Source organism: Somniosus microcephalus, chromosome 25 (genome assembly GCF_052327205.1).
Source record: "Somniosus microcephalus isolate GS21.2 chromosome 25, FLI_Smic_1.0, whole genome shotgun sequence".
NCBI classification, from domain to species: Eukaryota; Metazoa; Chordata; class Chondrichthyes; order Squaliformes; family Somniosidae; genus Somniosus; species Somniosus microcephalus.
Window position 1 is genome coordinate 42037889 of NC_141011.1, and position 19072 is coordinate 42056960.

Genomic DNA, 19072 nt, shown 5'->3' on the forward strand with positions numbered 1-19072 from the left:
ATGAATGCACACCCCTGCTCAGCTCACACCTCAGCGAGAGGTTGTAGGGTGGTTGGGCGGGGAAGGCTGGGGGTGCGGGGGGGGGGGGGGGAGGGGGGGAGGGGAAGTGTGAGCAGCCGTGGAACTCTATCCCAGCGTCAGAAGAGGAAGGGAGAAAATTGAAGGCTGCACCATGCCTGAAAAAATATGTAGAACTAAAGAAAAATCTGCACAAACATTTCATAAATTTTTTTTAAAAATAGTTCAAGCTGAAACAGTGCTGAGGTCCTCTGAAGGAAGGGTTAATGTGTACTGTAGGGTCTACGAATACCTGTAGATGGGATCCATGAAAAAGGGCGACGGCTTTGCGTAATGAAAGGGTTGCTGGTGCGGCATCTTGGGCAGCTCGTCGTTGATCATCATCTTGCGGTCACCAAACACGTGGTTCTTCCTGGGCTCTCCCGGGCCATTCTGACTGACCCGGCTGCGGCTACTGATGCTCAGGTCCAACGGCTGCTCCTCCCCGGAAAGCGTAGACGCCATGAGCTTGGATGTTGGGATGGGCTTGGCTTCTTTCCGTTTAGTGGTGAGGTCGAAGGGCGACTCGGAGCTTGCGCTCCCACTTTTCTGGTGCTCCCTGGGCGACTTTGGCTCATTTTTCACTAACAGGTTGGGATTGAGGTTTCGGTCCGTGAAAGGGTATATGGAATGTGGGAAGTTTGGGAGGAGCTGGAATGGAAACATTGAGTGGTACGGAAGCGACCCCATTTTCTTCTCTTGCATTCCCATGAACCCAGTGCCAAAGTACTTCTCTGCGATCGAAGCAATAGCCTTAATGGAATCATTAGCAGCGCTGGTCGGAAGATTCTGCTCATCTGGAGGAGGAAAGAAGGAATGTTGGGATGGAAGATATGTTCGCTCATTAATTTCATTGGTAGAATTGGTGGAGACTGAAGTGACTTTGTCGGTTGCTTTGGCCGTTAGATTGGCCTTCTCCTTCTTTTTATCTCGATCACTCTCCACGTCACTGTCCAAATCAGATCCAGTGCCCGTGGTTGTGTCCAGGTCAGTCCCACTCGTTGTATTGATGTCTTCAAAGTCGCTACCTTCTGATAAGTCACTGTTTTTCACTTTGTTTTTCTCGGCGTAGCAATTTTCAGATCGGGTGTCAGATTTTTCTTCCAAAGGGACAACTTTGTCATTAAACGTCGTCACCAGGGAAGATGCTTGTGACACAGAGGGAGTCCCCATGGGGCTTTGGACACTTCCATCATGATTTAAGCAGCCTTTCAACAATGCATTGCTTGGTAATAGAGGGGGCCTGGGATACAAGGAATGGGGGAAGAGGCCCGGGAAACCTGGAGCAAGAGCTGGAAATGCGGCTGTTGGCGAGAAGGGCAATCCCGTTGGGTGTTGGCGTGAGGGAAAGTAATCATTGAACCCCAGGGAACTATGGTTAAGAGTGGATGTGGGTTTCGATTTGTCCAGCATGGCACTGGGAGTGAGTGGCAGGCCTTGAGGGAACATAGAACTGGGGTTGTAATGGTTCTTGCCTTCGCAGAACCTGCGGTGCTTGTTCAATGAGGAGGTTGTGCTGAACATCTGGCCACAGTCTTTGCACTTTATCTGTGTCCGGCAATCGGCATGCATCCGTTTATGTCGACAAAGGTTGGAGAACTGGGTGTACGACTTGTGACAGACCTCACCTGCAATTGAATACAAAGGAGAGATGTAGCGTAAATCCTTTATACACCACTCTATCATCATGGGCCACATGAGCATACAGGAGGACTTAGGGAGTGCCTCTACAGTGATATTAACTGTCGCCTACTCACGTCACTTGCCTGGGTAGGTGTTTCGGCTGATTACACCCCTAGCTAATTGTGATAAATGTCACTGAATTCCTCAAAGGAAACGCCCACCATAATTGGAGATAAGCTGAAAGGTCACTCGCCATTACAGATCACTTCAACTGAGCAAAGGACACAAGTGCTGGTCCTAATTTTGATTTTTAATAATGCATTTTCATTTACACACTCACGCAGGAACGTGAACATTGGTAAAGTGATTTGAAGAAAATGAAATCTCATACTTTTTGGGCTATTTCCAATAAAGGGAAAAGGAGAGCTGGAACGCACAGGAATGTTCTGGGCACGGTTCGGTAACACAATAAAACTCAACTGGATCACCCCAAAAGAAAGAAAGAGGTAAAGAACAAAACTCGGCTAACTTGAAATAATCTCCACCATATTTCTAAAGACAGATCCTAGGACAACACCACAGTGCAATGAAGAAAACAAATAGTCAGTGTTCCACCTAATATGCTTGACATGTTGCTTTATGGATTTACATTCACATCACTTTTCAGTTATCAAGTGTAAAATGAACTCTATGGGATTTTATTTCTCCTGTGTGATATGTTTAATGCATTGGTTAATGTGTTTACATAAAATGCTGTCTGCACTATTTTAATGAACTCTATAATGGAGCTTGGAGGGGAGGGAGTGCTTTTTTGGTGTATTTCACTGCAACCTGCCTCTCCCTGGTATCAAATGCGTAAAATAGCGCACAAAGGAATTCAATGAAAGCAGGTTAACCAACATACTAAAAATAGTGATTAAATGCAATCCTTTTATAACCAGACATACAAAAAATGTAAAGGGAAGAGCAGGGCAGTCTCATTTTCCCAAATTAAATATTGATTTTTGTTTGGTGAGGGCAATTGAAAAATGGCCAGCTTTGTTAATAAGGAAACAGAAAAAGGGGATACGACCAAGGCTTAAAAATGAAGTGAGCGGGGAGATACTTAGTGGTAACACTGGTTATGGGTGACAATACACTCCTGCGCTTCAACAGCTATACAAAAAAAGGTTTCTTACCATCACTCTGTGTCCATGCTTGTCCCTGCCTCCTATCTGTCAATATCATACAGATAAATACAATTACAATATAATCAAACCAATTCTAAATCCTCTCATACTAACTTACACTAAGCACTGTCACAGTGAGATACAGCAGGCTGTTAGCACTTGCAGCAGTAGGGACACAGTACACTGTATGTACTTTGAAATCTATATTCCCCCTCCCCAATAGGATTACCACTGCCATTGCTCACCCTTCAGCCGAGAAGCTGTAACGCTCCAGACTGTAGACTCTGTGAGTTTGGTATCAATGGAGATAACTAACTGGCTGAGTACAGGATGTTCCTCTGCATGGTGGTGGGACTTCTTGCAATTGGGATTAGAGTGTTGCCAAGCTCCAACAAAAGTTGAGTCTGAGATTTAAACTGAGGCCCTCTGAATGACAATCCAACGTTCCACTGCTAGGGCTACCAAGCCACAATATTTAAAAACAGCAACAAGTTTTTAACTAATGTGAAGGGATAATTGTGTGAATTTGCATTCCTAGTGTGGAGTGTCGCTAATTGAAGGAAAATCATAGGAATTGCGCATGGAAATTCCTATGAATGTCTCTCTGCAAGCCAGGAGCAACCATTTGTAAATTGACTCCTTATATGTATAAAGGGTTGGTTATCTTAATCTACTTCCTCCATTTTGCTTTAGTATAGAATATTCCAGAATTCTAATCCAATTTTAACACTGTCTATTCCAATCTATCCTGATTATGTGGATACTTCATTGATATGTCCTTAACGATGGCCATTGATGGTTTGCTATTGTACACTGCACACCTCCACCAAGTTTCTTGCATGCCTCGCCAAGATTGACTAGTTTTATTTGAACTGATCACTAATCTCATTGTTATGCACAACCTAGAGTATCACTGTCCATAGAAGCAATTCAAAGTTTTAGAAGAACGCGGAGAGAAATTAAGTAAGTCTACGGAATGTCTAAATAAATCATGTTTATGTGTATATAATATATATTACTAAAAATTTTACATTTGTGCATACTTCCAATCTACACAACTTGACTTGTTGTTTGGCATTTTTGTCACAATTTGTGTCAGCTTTTTTCCCCACTATAAATTCATATATCCTCATTTATAATGGGTGTTCCATCTGTAAACTCATCACTCTGATCGCACAATCTGGCCACCGGGCACCCACAAATAGCTCAAAATGCTTTCTGAAAACTTTTTCATTCTCCATTTTTTCCCTCAGTAACTGAAATTTCTATTGTCCAAGTGTGCAATTGGTAGTCTGTATTCACGCACATGCACACACAGAGTCCGTCTGTTTAGAAAATACACACACTGTAAATTTTACCTGAATAAAGATTTTCAATTTTGCCCACTAGCTTTTCTTCAAATAATTTTGAAAAACTTCTGAGCAGAAACTGCCAGAAGTTAAACAAAAATATTCTCAGTACAGCTGAGTGAACAGTACTGATGCATCCTGCGAAATTAGGTGCACTGCACATGCCGTGACTGCACAAGCCAAATTCAGCTCACAGAGTCACAGCTCTGCACAAAAGTATCAAGTCTGAGTCCAGGCTTCTGGGAGAGGTTGAGGCCTTCAAGTAAAAGCTTTTATGATGGCATTAGAGACACAAAAGACAATTCACTGGATAATTTTCATCATGTAATTGTGAAACATTATTTTATTTAAATCTTTATTTTGTTTAAATATTTATTTTGAACAATAAAAATTTTAGTTACTGAGGGGGAAAAATGGTGGAGGAAAAACTTTTCAGGAAGCATTCTGAGCTATATGCGTGATTGAAGAATCAGCGTGACAAGCTCACATCAGGAAAATACATTATAAATGTGGACATATCAATTTATAATGGGAAAAAGTCAACAAAAAATGTGAGAGCTGGAAGTTAAGTTGTGCAGATAGGAAGTGCACACAGATGTTAAGAATTTTAATATAATAGATACAACTCAGTAAGATAGATATACCTCAATGGATGTAACTTGAGATAGATTCCCTAATGACACTTGAATGTCCCAGGATCACTACCCACTTTCTCCACAAGTTGACTCCCATGATCATTCACACAACACAACATCCACTAGAGGTCAATTGCCCCAACTCACGGTCCACTTCTAGTCAACGGGGGTGAAAGTAGTCTTGGGCGGTAGCCCAAAACGGGCAACACTCCACTTGATTTTCTTTTCCATTGACTTCAATTGGGCGGAGTGTAAAACGGGCTGCCGATGCTCTATTGCCCGCTACTGCAGAAGACCAATTTCACCCCCAATATGTCCTTAATTATATGCCAAATGCTGAAAAGATGACAAAACTGAACTATTCTCTTACAGCTTTGCTGCTCTCCTCTGTTCTTAAAGAATACCCACTGGACAATCCCTTAGGTCTGTAATAGACTTTCTAGCTACGTCATCCAATTAGTTCATGTACAGCAGGGTTAGCAACCGCAAAGTAACAACAAAACCAAAAATATATTGACAGCGTCTCACATCTTTGAAAGGTACACTTCTAAAAAAGGTGCCGTCACTTGTTGGAGCTTAAAAGGTTTTCAGCTGGCAACTCAGGATGGATGGATGTTTTACTACTTGAACTGGTGCAGATCTCTCACAGGCACGCTCACCCCAGTCACTGTTGCCAAGAGTTCCACTCAGAAGCACACCTCAATGGCAGTGCCTTAGTCTGCCAGAAGCCCTTCAAAATGTCAGATCCATTTCTGACATTGCCCACTTGGCTTAGTTAAACACACAAGACGGCGAAGCCAGCACAGTTGAGTGACCTCTCAGCTTATCAATAGTTGTATATTACAGCACCGACTCTCATTCTTAAAGTGATTCCTCAAAACTTCAGGCCTCATTCAGTGACCCTTTTAATTATTTGTCATGAGTCATAGCAACACGATCTAATAAAATAATATCACTAATAGCACTAAAGCACCCGGGAAATACATTTCACAAACAAAACAAGAAAAGAGCATTTATTCGCAGTGTGTTTGGAGTTAAGGATCCAATAATATTCCTGAAATTGGATGATGATTTGTAGGTTGCAGTGTTTTGTAAATCCTTCACACTGTGTCAAATATTGAACATGTAGCTGGGTTGTCACATGGTACTGCACACATTAAAACATACTGTTGGGGGGGGAGAGGTAAAGGAACATTATAGGGTCAAAGCAGATGGCACATGATTCTTCGCCTGGCCTATGCCCGATGATGCTCAAAGTGATAAAATGTCCCATCTCTCCAGTGCTGATAGTTCTCACTTGGGTGAGCGTAACATTAACCCTGCCTGGAAGCAGGCCATACATCTGCCCTCTTGGCTGCAGTAGTGTAGGCCAGGCAGACTCAGAATGAGCTAAAGTTACAGAAAGAAAAGAGGAAACCTACCCCAAGAGAAAAAAAAACTCTGAAATTTATATTCTGTCCAATTTAATCTTAGTTGATTCAAAATGCCAAAAATAAATGGAACAGTTATTTCCCATGAAAATGAAACGTGCTTGAGCACAGGATTTCAAACTGAGGCATCTGTAAGGGGGTCTGTGAGGTCATCTAATTGCTGTCCTATAATCACCAGACTTCTGTATTTCTCTGTATTTGTTGCTACATGGTAATATAAAGATAGTTTCTGCAATAAGTGCAAATGAGTAGCTGACATTTTCTTTTAGAAATTAGAACAAGGCATCCCTGGGAGTGTGCCAATATTTGGAAGAGGTCCCTAGGAGCGTATATGGATTCACAGGGGGTCCCATAGTATTAGCATTGGCTGGGGGATCCTGTGAGTGCGTCAATATTTTGCAGGTCTCCCACACAGAAAGGTTTGAAAACCTTCATGTTGAAAACTAGTTTATGCAGAAAACTGTTCAATTTGTAGGTGTCTGTACTTATGTACGGCTGTGCTACTCAGAAAAAAAGGAAAATATATAAAAACCAAATAAGAGCAAAGACACACACAGTGAACAAGAGTATTACTGATGCAACTGACCTTTGCTATGGTGCTGCACTAATGAGCTGACTAAACCCTCTAATGAAAACAGGGTGTGATCCAAGTTGAATCATAGTTAGTAATGCACTATTAAGGCTTTTATAATCAATAACATTTATCAGGGTGGCCCAGACGTATAGTCATCATTTGCTAGACCAGGCCATCCAGTTTCCCAAATCACCAGCAGCTGCTGGTCTCATACTAGTCTCTCAGGTGGGCAGAACTCGGCTGGTCGTGTTCTATAGTACCAATTGCCCAGCAGGGAATGGATCATATAACAGGCTCCCAGCTGATCCAATAGCTCTGGTGGTAGTGAGAAAGATTCCCAACTAAATTGGAATGCCAACCTCAGCCAAGTTTTTTTTAATTCACCTGCCCACGGTGGGTTTTGATAGCTTTCAGGCCAGGGCAACTGACTGAAGCACTTCACAGTAGCGAGGACCAGGGCGAACAGCTGCACCCACATAAGCCCACCAGCTATTTGCCAGTTCCAGGTGAACATGATAGAGAAATAGGTGGTCTACACCATCCGCCCCTGTGGGTGAAAGAGAAGGTGGGGCATCAGTTGGCAGCGCCGACACTAAACATTGGGGAGAGGGTGGAATCAAGGGCAAATATAAAGTCGAAGAGGAAAAGGAAGATCTCCAATCGACAGTGCTACTTTCCAGCTGCTGCAGGAATAGTCAACATCTGCTTTTATTCCCTACTTGACTTGTAACTTGGGAGGAAACAGGCTCATGCCAGTAACACCAGGCTCCGTGTGGATGAAATGAAAAGTGACAGCTTCCATATATTTAGTTCAACTCTGCAGAGCAGCTCCAGGTCCCAAAGGTCAGTCTCCCAGGAGGGTGCGACTAACACAAATACAAACGCCCCAGTTTGCAAATTCTTCATAAAGAGTTTCGTCTGTCCCTACATACCAGCCTATCACTGCAAATTATCACTTTGAGCACTGAAATTAATCAGCAACTTATCAATGACACGATGAGTAACAAGTTGGCACTGCTGAAAGTATGAGACAAAATCTTATGAAAGCTTTTGCACAGAATCTTATCTCCGACCACTAATGGGTTTGAGATGGCAGACAGGCCAGTTATCAGAAAATGCATTTAATTTCCAATTTGTAATGACTGATGCAGAAATCTGAAGAGAAATGAGAATGTAAGGTCAACTCTGTAAATAATGGGATTGGTGTAATGGTTGTCTGGCACTAGCCAGAGGTATATCTGTAGATCAAACTTTTGTTGGTCCACATTGGGCAGCCATTTTGGTTTCAGGAATGGGACTTAACCAGTCACATTTCAAAGAAGGACTTTATCTCTATCCAGTCAACATAGCAGTATGTAAAAGAAAGCTAAAGCTTTAGTCAGAAATTTGAGTTGGCCATAATGCCACTTTGGTCAAATAGCCACTACTTTGGCCTTTTCACTGTCATGGGTGGTAATTCATGGCCTGGTGAGCGTAAAAGCGGGGAACATTAGAACATAAGAACATAAGAAGTAGGAGCAGGAGTAGACCATACGGCCCCTCGGGCCTGCTCCGCCATTCAATAGGATCATGGCTGATCCGAATCTAGACTCACGTCCACTTCCCTGCCCTCTCCCCGTAACCCCTAATTCCCTTATCTGCTAGGAAACTGTTTATCTCTGTTTTAAATGTATTTAATGTTGCAGCTTCCACAGCTCTCTGGGGTAGCAAATTCCATAGATTTACTACCCTCTGAGTGAAGAAGTTTCTCCTCATCTCAGTTTTGAAAGGGCAGCCCCTTATTCTTAGATTATGCCCCCTAGTTCTAGTCTCACCCATCAGTGGAAACATCTTCACTGCATCCACCCGATCAAGCCCCCTCACAATCTTATATGTTTCGATAAGATCGCCTCTCATTCTTCTGAACTCCAATGAGTAGAGGCTCAACCTACTCAACCTTTCCTCATACGTCAACCCCCTCATCTCCGGAATCAACCGAGTGAACCTTCTCTGAACCGCCTCGAGAGCAAGTATATCTTTTCTTAAATATGGAAACCAAAACTGTACGCAGTATTCCAGGTGTGGCCTCACCAATACCCTGTATAACTGCAGCAAGACTTCCCTGTTTTTATACTCCATCCCCCTTGCAATAAAAGCCAAGATTCCATTGGCCTTCCTGATCACCTGCTGCACCTGCATACTGACTTTTTGTGTTTCATGCACCAGGACCCCCAGATCCCTTTGTACTGTAGCACTTTGCAGTTTCTCTCCATTTAGATAATAACTTGCTCTTTGATTTTTTTCTGCCAAAGTGCATAACCTCGCACTTTCCAATATTATATTCCATCTGCCAAATCTCTGCCCACTCACTTAGCCTGTCTATGTCCTTTTGCAGGTTTTTATGTCCTCCTCACTCACTGCTTTCCCTCCCATCTTTGTATCGTCGGCAAACTTGAATATGTTGCACTCGGTCCCTTCCTCCAAATCGTTAATATAGATTGTAAAGAGTTGGGGTCCCAGCACTGACCCCTGCGGAACACCACTAGTTACTGATTGCCAGCCCGAGAATGAACCATTTATCCCAACTCTTTGTTTTCTGTTAGATAGCCAATCTTCCACCCATGCCAGTATATTACCCCCAATCCCATGATTTTTTATCTTGATCAGTAATCTTTTGTGTGGAACCTTGTTAAATGCCTTTTGGAAGTCCAAATACACTACATCCACTGGTTCCCCTTTATCCACCCTGTATGTTACGTTCACAAAGAATTCGAGCAAATTTGTCAAACATGACTTCCCCTTCATAAAACCATGCTGACTCTGTCCTATTAAATTATGTTTATCCAAATGCTCTGTTACTGTTTCCTTAATAATGGACTCCAACATTTTGCCAACCACAGATGTTAGGCTAACTGGTCTATAGTTTCCAGCTTTTTGTCTACTTCCCTTCTTAAATAAGGGTGTTACAATAAGGAACCCCGGCCTAACTGTCTAGGTTCATAGGTGAAGGAAGGCCACTTGGGTGAAGATGTCCAGCCTCTTTGGAACCCCAACGTGAGTCAACCCCTTCAGGGGAGAAATGTGGGTGGGTGGGTGGAGGGGGGAGGCAGCAATTGGGGGTGGGGGGGAAGAATATTTTACAGGCAGGTTGTTCACCATCGGATTATATCAAAATCGTCCAAACTACAAGGGCATTTGATAGAGCTCACAAGCTCAGGTAAAATATTTTGGTGACGAAAGGAAGCATTTAATTGTAATTTAGCTGAATCCAAAATCTGAAAGGATTTAAAGGGGGTAATAAGGGAGCAAGGCAGCGAGTGAGGAGGGTCTCTGATACTGTGGAGCTAATGAAAAAACATGGAGCTGGCATGAGTGTTAACAGAGAAAAAAAAGTTGACCTTTAAAAAGGAGAGAGGTGGTAGGACTGCACTGTGTACTTGGACTTAGTCATAAGACTGGGGAAAGTGATTAGATGTCGGAAAACACAGGACACCTGCAATTACACATGAAGATAAGATAGATGTGATAACTCACAGGTGAAAGGCTTAATGCTGCTGTGTATGTGCTTGTGCTGTTTTAGTCCAGACGAGGTGGCAAAAGTTTTTCCACAATCGGGGCAAGCGTGCGCCCGGGCTCCCACATGCTGAGACCTGATGTGCCGCTGGAGGTTGCTTGGGTCGGTGAAGACCTGATGTACAGGAAGAAGAGAAAACAAAAAAAAAAGGAAGTCATTGGAAACCTGCGCAAAGGCCTGTTAAAGGGGACAGCCCTGGTCCCGTGTATCGGAGATCTTGTTTAAACAAGAACAATCATTATCGCAGTGGAACCTCGAAATTGGATAAATACTTGAAGGCGAAAAATTTGCAGGGCTATGGGGAAAGAACTGGGGAGTGAGGCTAATTGGAGAGCTCTTTCAACAAGCCAGCACAGGCACGATGGGCCAAATGTCCTCCTTCTGTGCTGTATGAGTCTCTGATTCTTTCTGCACCTCAATTAGCTGCACCTAGATTAATTGTCCAAAGTTTTGCAGAAGTCGGGATCTCGCTTTGTATAAACCAGTTACAATGTAATTGAATATTTTACAGTGATACGTCACAGACTTTGGGCCCTTGATCCAGCAGGATAGGTGGCTGTTCTCTATATGTTCACTGTCTGGTAAAATTTACTACCTATGCGGCTCTGGTACATAAGTCTGCATCTGCGGGGCCAGCAGGAGTCAGGCTGCCAGCAATTTTTCCACAATGTCTCATTTTTTTAAAAGAATGGAACAAGGCAGCTCATAGCTGCACATGGTGGGAACTTCATTACATAATCCAAATAGACTAATCGAAGTTGGAATCTCACTAAGTGTGGGAGGGCTCTCGATTATCAGCCAACGGGGGGAGGGGTTGTCCATTATGGAGGCTTCATTGACAACGGTTGATGCTTCATTACCCTTGTGATCAGGCAGTAATTATCACACCTGGCTTCAGTTACTGATGGCGCATTGCAGGCTAAGGTCTGAAGCACAAAGGGTAACTCCAGGGGTAGCAGAGGTCCTCAAACTCCCACTGTGTAACAGTCTAGAAATTACACAATTTATGCTCAATCTCACAGCAACAACAACTTGCATTTGTATAGCACCTTTAATGTAGCAAAACGTTCCAAGGCACTTCACAGGCGCGTTATCAATAAAACATTTTGACACTGAGCCACAGAAGGAGATATCGGGACAGATGACCAAAAGCTTGGTCAAAGAGGTAGGTTTTAAGGAGCATCGTAAAGGAGGAGAGAGAGGCAGAGAGGCGGAGAGGTTTAGGGAGGGAATTCCAGAGCTTCAGGCTAAGACAACTGAAAGCACGGCCGCCAATGGTGGAGGGATTAAAATAAGGGATCCGTAAGAGGCCAGAATTAGATGAGTGCAGAGATCCCGAAGGGTTGTAGGGCTGGAGGAGGTTACAGAGATAGGGAGGGGTGAGGCTATGGAGGGATTTGAAAACAAGGATGAGAATTTTAAAATTGAGGCGTTGTCGGACCAGGAGCTAGTGTAGGTCAGCAAACACAGGGGTGATGGGTGAACGAGACTTGGTGCAAGTTAAAATACGGGCAGCAGCATTTTGAATGAGCACAAGTTTATGCAGGGTGGAAAATGGGAGGCCGGCCAGGCGAGCACTGGAATAGTAATGTCTAGAGGTAACAAAGTAATTGATGAGGGTTTCAGCAGCAGATGAGCTGAGGCAGGGTCGGAGTCGGGCGATATTACGGAGGTGGAGGTAGGCAGTCTTTTGTGTTCCAACAGTGACTTACACTTCAAAAGTACTTCATTGGAGGCAAAGTGCCTTGGGACGTCCTGAGGTTGTGAAAGGCACTATAGAAATGCAAGTCCTCTCTTTCTTTGTGTGTGAAGGAAGCAGTGTTGCACTGGAACACTTCATTGAGCAGTGCAAGGTCAAATGGCACTTGAACTAGTGACAGTGGGTAGTCCCACATGAAGTAACAAAGAGCTCCTTTTCCCTCCCTTTTACTCAACAGAAAGACAACACAATCTAACACTCTACTTACTACATCACCTGATAAGAGTACACTTCTGTTTGATTCAATAGAAACTCAAACAGCAGAAGGAAATTGCTTTGTTTTTTTAATTCGAAAACTGGCTTTCGATCTTTTGTTTGCCCTTGTATTCTTTCCTTTCTCATTCACCTTGGCAGCACACCATTCCCCACCTCCCAAACCCACCTGATGCAGAAGGGATTTTTGACTTAGGATCTAAGGATGGCTGTTTAGCAACTATATAAACATATTTGAATTGTGGTTGCACCGGATAAAATGGGGATTGGTTTTAACCTCACTAATTTGCAACAGGATGGCATCAGCACAGGTTTCACCTACAGTCCTGCTAAGAGAGAGTTCCAGGCAGTGATGCAGTTTGCAAATTGCTAACGTCAGAATTTGACAGAGCGACCCAGTCAGACACAGGCCGCAATGCCAGTTAGTTCTGATGCAGACGCAGCCTGTAACAGACTGGTCAGTTACAGTCATTGCCAGTACCATTACAGGCACAGGCCGCAATGTCACACTCCAGGGACTTGAGCACCAAAATCTAAGCTGACATTCCAGTGCAGTACTGAGTGAGTGCTGCACTGTTGGAGGTGCCGTCTTTCGGACGAGATGTTAAACTGAGGCCCCGTCTGTCCTCTCAGATGGACATAAAAGATCCTATGGCACTATTTCAAAGAAGAGCCACGAAGTTGTCCCCGATGTCCTATTCAATATTTATCCCTCAATCAACATCACTAAAACAGATTATCTGGTCATTATCACATTGCTGTTTGTGGAGCTTGCTGTGTGCAAATTGGCTGCCGCGTTTCCTACATTACAACAGTGACATAGAAACATAGAAACATAGAAAAACAGGAGCAGGAGTAGGCCATTCGGCCTTTCGAGCCTGCTCCGCCATTCAATATGATCACGGCTGATCCTCTCTCTCAATACCATATTCCCACTCTCTCCCCATACCTCTTGATGCCTTTTGTGTCTAGGCTACACTGCAAAAGTGCTTAATTGGCTGTAAAGCACTTTGGGGCATCTGGTGGTCGTGAAAGGCGCTATATAAATGCAAGTCTTTCTTTCTATTGCAGATATCCACAATAAATCAATCGCTTTCTAGACTCTCTGCAACAGTACAGCCTTTGCCCCATTATATCTCCTTGTCCAGTGATGCCAGTTGTGTGTAAATGGATTTCACCAGAATTTTATTGCACATTTGTTCAAAAATGCCTGCAGTACAAGGAACAAGTTCTGAGCTATGTGGTACAATTGAAGTCTAGTTGATCGAAAGGAGATGTGGAGATGAAATTTACCACTTGTCAGATTCCGCCCATTAAACATATCCCATCAGTTAGGATTTCAATACATTTGCTAGAAAAATAGAGAGTGATATTTTGAACCCCAGTTAACCAGTACCCCCATTAACCTGAACCCCATCAAGCAGAACTTCCATTCGTCAGAATCCCCGCTAACCAGCTTCCATTGTACCATTTTAACTCAAAGAACTAATAACAGTATAAACAATGAGGCAATGAAAGGTTTCGCTCTTCTTACCTTCAACCTTACCTTATCACAATTTTCACACTCAAAGCGTTTGCCACTGTCATGTGACATTTGATGGCGAATCAGATTGGATTTCCAGTTGAAGGCTTTCGGACATTGGTCGCACTTATATTCGCGTTCCTCGCTGTGAATTATCATGTGTTGCTCCAGGCTGCACGGACAGGAGAGAGGGGACAGAGAACCCTTAAATTAGTACTAAGTGTCAGCACGATGTAGGACAGTTTTTATATATCCCTAAAAAAGAAAATACACTTCAGCTCTCCCGCTATCTCAGCAGGTAACGGCATCACCCTCTGTGGTACTAAGACCAGATAATCCCAGGTTCAATCTTTGGTCTGTACTGAGTTCACTGCTCTCAGTCAGGGTGGTAGTTGGGGTGCTACAGTTAGTCTCAGTGGCCCTGGGCTATAAATCCTTCAGAGTGCCAGCTGGAATCTGCCCGCATGTGGCTGCTGGGATGAGCACAGGATTGGGCTCAGCATTAACGCCCCTCATGGTTGACTAGCCCACTGACGCTTGCTGTCTGGGGCTCACACGAGAAGAGTGGCCACCTGCATTGAAGGTACCAGAGAGCTGTGATGCCACACGTAGTTGAATAACCTACTGACACTCACTCTTTTGGGGGTTACACATGAGTTGGGGAGAAAAATAGGAGGAATAAAACTATGTATCAAGCCAGAGTCTAACACTAAGGGGGAAAAAAAATCATAAAGTGCACAGAACAAAAGAGCAGGTTTTAACTGTTAGAATCAAATATTTACCGAATAAGGAGGGGTTTTACTGACCCAGCACTAAGATAAGCAGTTAACAGACCGGGATTTCCAATCTGGGAGCCATCCATTTGCGAGTGAGCTGCAAGCTGCATTTACGAACGGCAAAATCATTCACTTCAATAATATATTCTCATTATTAACATCTTTAACTAAACAGGCTTCCAGGAAATGACTGTTAAGGACATTGTAGCTTCTACAAACACTACCCATTTACAAATGACTTCCCCCTCCCTCTCCCCACCCCCCTCTCTCTCCCAAGTCCACTTGAAAGAGAATGGGAAACAAAGCTTTATCTCGCTAAATTACTGGAAGTTGCAGCGCCGAGGGACTAAATCTTTTCAAATTAATCCCAACGGCACAGATAAACTATAGTTAATGCACGTTTAATAGAACACAGCTCAATTAGTGAATGAATAGTTGTATTTAAATTGTACCAAGTGATAAGGATTTAGTGTACATCACAAATCTGAAAGCACTACATTTGCCCAAAGTTCTTTTAAGTACACATGTAAGGACAGAAATTGCGATTGGCTCTGTTGTCACCAGAATGAGTAACTCAGGGTTAACATCTGCATTAAAATAGCATAGATTGGAATTGGGTGCTTTGAATGGATGTACAAGAGCAGAGCTGATCCCAGACTCTACCCTATAATAAATGAAAATGTTCTGAAGCTTCTAATGGGCTCTCTCTGACAAGTAATGGGACAACAAGGCAGTAAAATGGAGTCTAAGAGTTAAATCAGGAATACTACTTCAAGTTAAAGAGTGATGGTGGGACGAAGGGATTCAAACTCAGAACTGATATCGTCTTCACAAGGAATGGAATTCCAGGGAGGGTCATGGTGGCAAGAAGCCCGGAATCATCTAGGAAGCATGTGGATACTGTGATGGGGAGACAGTAGGGTCTTTCTACGTGGATGAGCTAGGAATGGCCCAGCTCATCCGTATCTACCTTGTGATTCCTGTGAGCAGTGCTTCGCTCACCTTGCACCTGTAAACTCTCTAAAAGGGAGAATAACATACCGGCACCAAGCTTACCTTCCTTCACTATGGCCCCTGCTGTTGAAGAAAAATGTGCAGCACGTTAAATTCCTTAAACAATAATATCATATTCTATGTAAAGAAGAACGAAACGGGGATGACTTGTGAAAATGGCTCAAAAGAGAAATTATGAATACTGCCAATCTGAAGCAAGAGAAGAGCCTCTGTCCTAAATGTCCACCTGTCCTTCCTCCTGCAGGCACTGGTGGAGCCGCTGTGCGGTTCCAGAACTTTCCGTATTTGACACAGGTACAGCTGTGGTTTGCGAGCAGTCTCAGCGCAGTGACATCATCAGTGGCACCGGTGGCAAAGGGGTTAAACCGCCACCTTCTCCGGTCCCAGCCTACAGTCGGACGCGTGCGTACCTGTACTCGTTGGGGAATATCCGGTCGCAGTCCTTGCACTCGTGGAGCTGTCTGTCGTCCAGCTGGCTCTGTTTGAACTCCTCATTGATGGTGGTGAAGATGGCGTTAACGTTGTTGCAGGCGTACGCCTGGTGCCGCCGCAGCGCCACCTTCGAGCGGAACAGCTCGTCGCAGTCTCCGCATCGGTACCTCTGCTCCTCTGCGGGGGCCGGCGGGCGAAGGAAACGTACGAGAAGAAGAAATTTAAAAAAAAATAGTCTAAGTGTTTAGCAGAGAGCCGGTTAAAATCGCGCAGAAAACTGTTCAGGCCGATTGCTGCGAAGGCCTGTACTATATAATCATAAATTATTGCAGCCCAAGTTCAAACAAATTAAAGAAAGGGAGCAGCTATTATTGAGTTTACGAGGCAGCATCCTGATCCCGGTGCCAAGTCAAACAATCCACTGGATGCTGTAAATTTTCCAGCATAACAACTGGTGTGAAGGGGTCAGGTCTGCCTGGGCTCTGCCCCCACACCTCTCGCTTCAACAGGAGGCTCCCCAGTCCCCCCTCCCTCCCCTCCTCCCGCCGCCCCCGCCCTCAGCGACGCTGTCAGTGTATCTCCGCTCTCATCAACAGCACTTGGGACAAAGGAGGAATGTGAGAGAAAAAATAAATCGGGCCCTAATGGCTTTCAAAAAAAAAATAAGGAGCTAAAGAGAGCAGAGTTATGTGCCCTTTGCACACTAATCCGTGAAGCCAGCTCCTCCAGAGACAGGACACTGAGCAGCTTATTCAAACTTCACTCGCTGGCTGTACACAAGCCACCTTTTACTCTTCCTGTTCTACACTACAGTCTCTTCTCCTGCCAGAGTTTTCTTGAAGTTTTTTTTTCTTTAGATCCTGATTTTCTTCCCTCCTGTGCTGAAGGTGCTGACTGCCGACTCTGCCAGAGGTCTATGGCACACCGCCCTCCAGTGCCTCATGCACGAGCCTTCACAGGTGAGCGGGTGGCATTGCAGCCAAGGTCAAGACCAAGGTCACTTTCCATGCGGGGCCCATTGGATCGCAGCCAGGTGCAGGAATCCCGCTCTGATTTCCCCCTCCCTAACCAAGAGGTGCTGAGGCCAATTGTAGCCCCTCACCAGCCCTGGCTGAGGTCAGTTAACTCAGCACAGATGGAGGATGGGACGTAGGACCTTCCTGGTTTGTACGACTCAGTATCACACCAGGGGGTGCATTTATCCACTGAGCCACAGTGGGGGTAAACTCCTTTCTAAATAAAAAGCATTCCGAAACTTGCTAATGCTCAGCTAAGCAAAGATCCCAGCTTTAAGAAAATCAGGCACCAAATCTCAAACGATAAGAAAATTGGCTGCCGCGTTTCCCTAAATTACAATACTTCAAAAAGTACTTCATTGGCTGTAAAGCGCTTTGGGACGTCTTGAGGTCATGAAAGGTGCTATATAAATGCAAGTCTTTCCTTCTTCTTTCTCTACCCTGAAGTGCCTTGACGTCTCATCACCAGGTTAAAATTATGAGGCTGGAGAGGAGAAAACTGGGAGGAATAAGAAAGAAGCAAAAAAAATAACCTGGGGTGGATTTCCTAGCAGTAAGTTGACCAAAGTTGGGTTCCCATTGCAAACAATGTCCAGCTGGAAGAATTCCACTCGCCACAGACTGGCCATGTTGGTGCTTCATCACATTTGGGTGCCAGGAATCGGATGGGTGAAGTCTGGGATGACCGATCATCCAATTTTCCCTCCTTTTCTCCAAGGGGAACAGGGGTGGGGTGGGAGGGGTTGGGGATCGGGGCCACAAAGGGGGAGACCTTCTCTCAGCAACTTCCTGAAGATGGCCGAGCCACTGTTTGGGGAGACTGGGGCAGATCTGCCACATTGTGCGCTTCAGTTACGTTCTTGTATTAGAGATTCGCGATCAGATGGAGAGGCACCGCATTGTCTCACCGTGATCAGAGGGAGAGGCACCGCATTGTCTCACTGTGATCAGAGGGAGAGGCACCGCATTGTCTCACCGTGATCAGGGGGAGAGGCACCGCATTGTCTCACCGTGATCAGAGGGAGAGGCACCGCATTGTCTCACCGTGATCAGGGGGAGAGGCACCGCATTGTCTCACCGTGATCATAGGGAGAGGCACCGCATTGTCTCACCGTGATCAGAGGGAGAGGCACCGCATTGTCTCACCGTGATCAGAGAGAGAGGCACCGCATTGTCTCACCGTGATCAGAGGGAGAGGCACCGCATTGTCTCACCGTGATCAGGGGGAGAGGCACCGCATTGTCTCACCGTGATCATGGGGAGAGGCACCGCATTGTCTCACCGTGATCAGAGGGAGAGGCACCGCATTGTCTCACCGTGATCAGAGGGAGAGGCACCGCATTGTCTCACCATGATCAGAGGGAGAGGCACCGCATTGTCTCACCGTGATCAGAGGGAGAGGCACCGCATTGTCTCACCGTGATCAGAGGGAGAGGCACCGCATTGTCTCACCGTGATCAGAGGGAGAGGCATCGCATTGTCTCACTGCGATCAGAGGGAGAGGCACCGCATTGTCTCACCGCGATCAGAGGGAGAGGCACCGCATTGTCTCACCGCGATCAAAGGGAGAAGCACCGCATTGTCTCACTGTGATCAGAGGGAGAGGCACCGCATTGTCTCACCGTGATCAGAGGGAGAGGCACCGCATTGTCTCACCGTGATCAGAGGGAGAGGCACTGCATTGTCTCACTGTGATCAGAGGGAGAGAGGCACCGCATTGTCTCACCATGATCAGAGGGAGAGGCACCGCATTGTCTCACCGTGATCAGAGGGAGAGGCACCGCATTGTCTCACCGTGATCAGAGGGAGAGGCACCGCATTGTCTCACCGCGATCAGAGGGAGAGGCACCGCATTGTCTCACTGTGATCAGAGGGAGAGGCACCGCATTGTCTCACCGTGATCAGAGGGAGAGGCACCGCATTGACTCACCGCGATCAGAGGGAGAGACA

At 45.1% G+C, this 19072-nt stretch overlaps 1 protein-coding gene across 3 annotated transcripts in view; it reads right to left on the reverse strand.

The window, feature by feature from the left end:
• The window catches only part of prdm16 (PR domain containing 16), a 963872-nt gene that overhangs the window by 82556 nt on the left and 862244 nt on the right, over positions 1-19072 (reverse strand). For 2 of the 3 annotated variants that reach the window (XM_085967282.1, XM_085967280.1), the window contains exons 5-9: positions 16085-16283; positions 13897-14056; positions 10351-10504; positions 2859-2894; positions 311-1685 (exon numbers count right to left, since the gene is read on the reverse strand). In XM_085967282.1, the coding sequence (XP_085823408.1) occupies positions 311-1685; positions 2859-2894; positions 10351-10504; positions 13897-14056; positions 16085-16283 (1924 nt within the window). The remainder of the gene's footprint in view (positions 1-310; positions 1686-2858; positions 2895-10350; positions 10505-13896; positions 14057-16084; positions 16284-19072) is intronic. The other variant, XM_085967281.1, reaches the window with a different exon arrangement.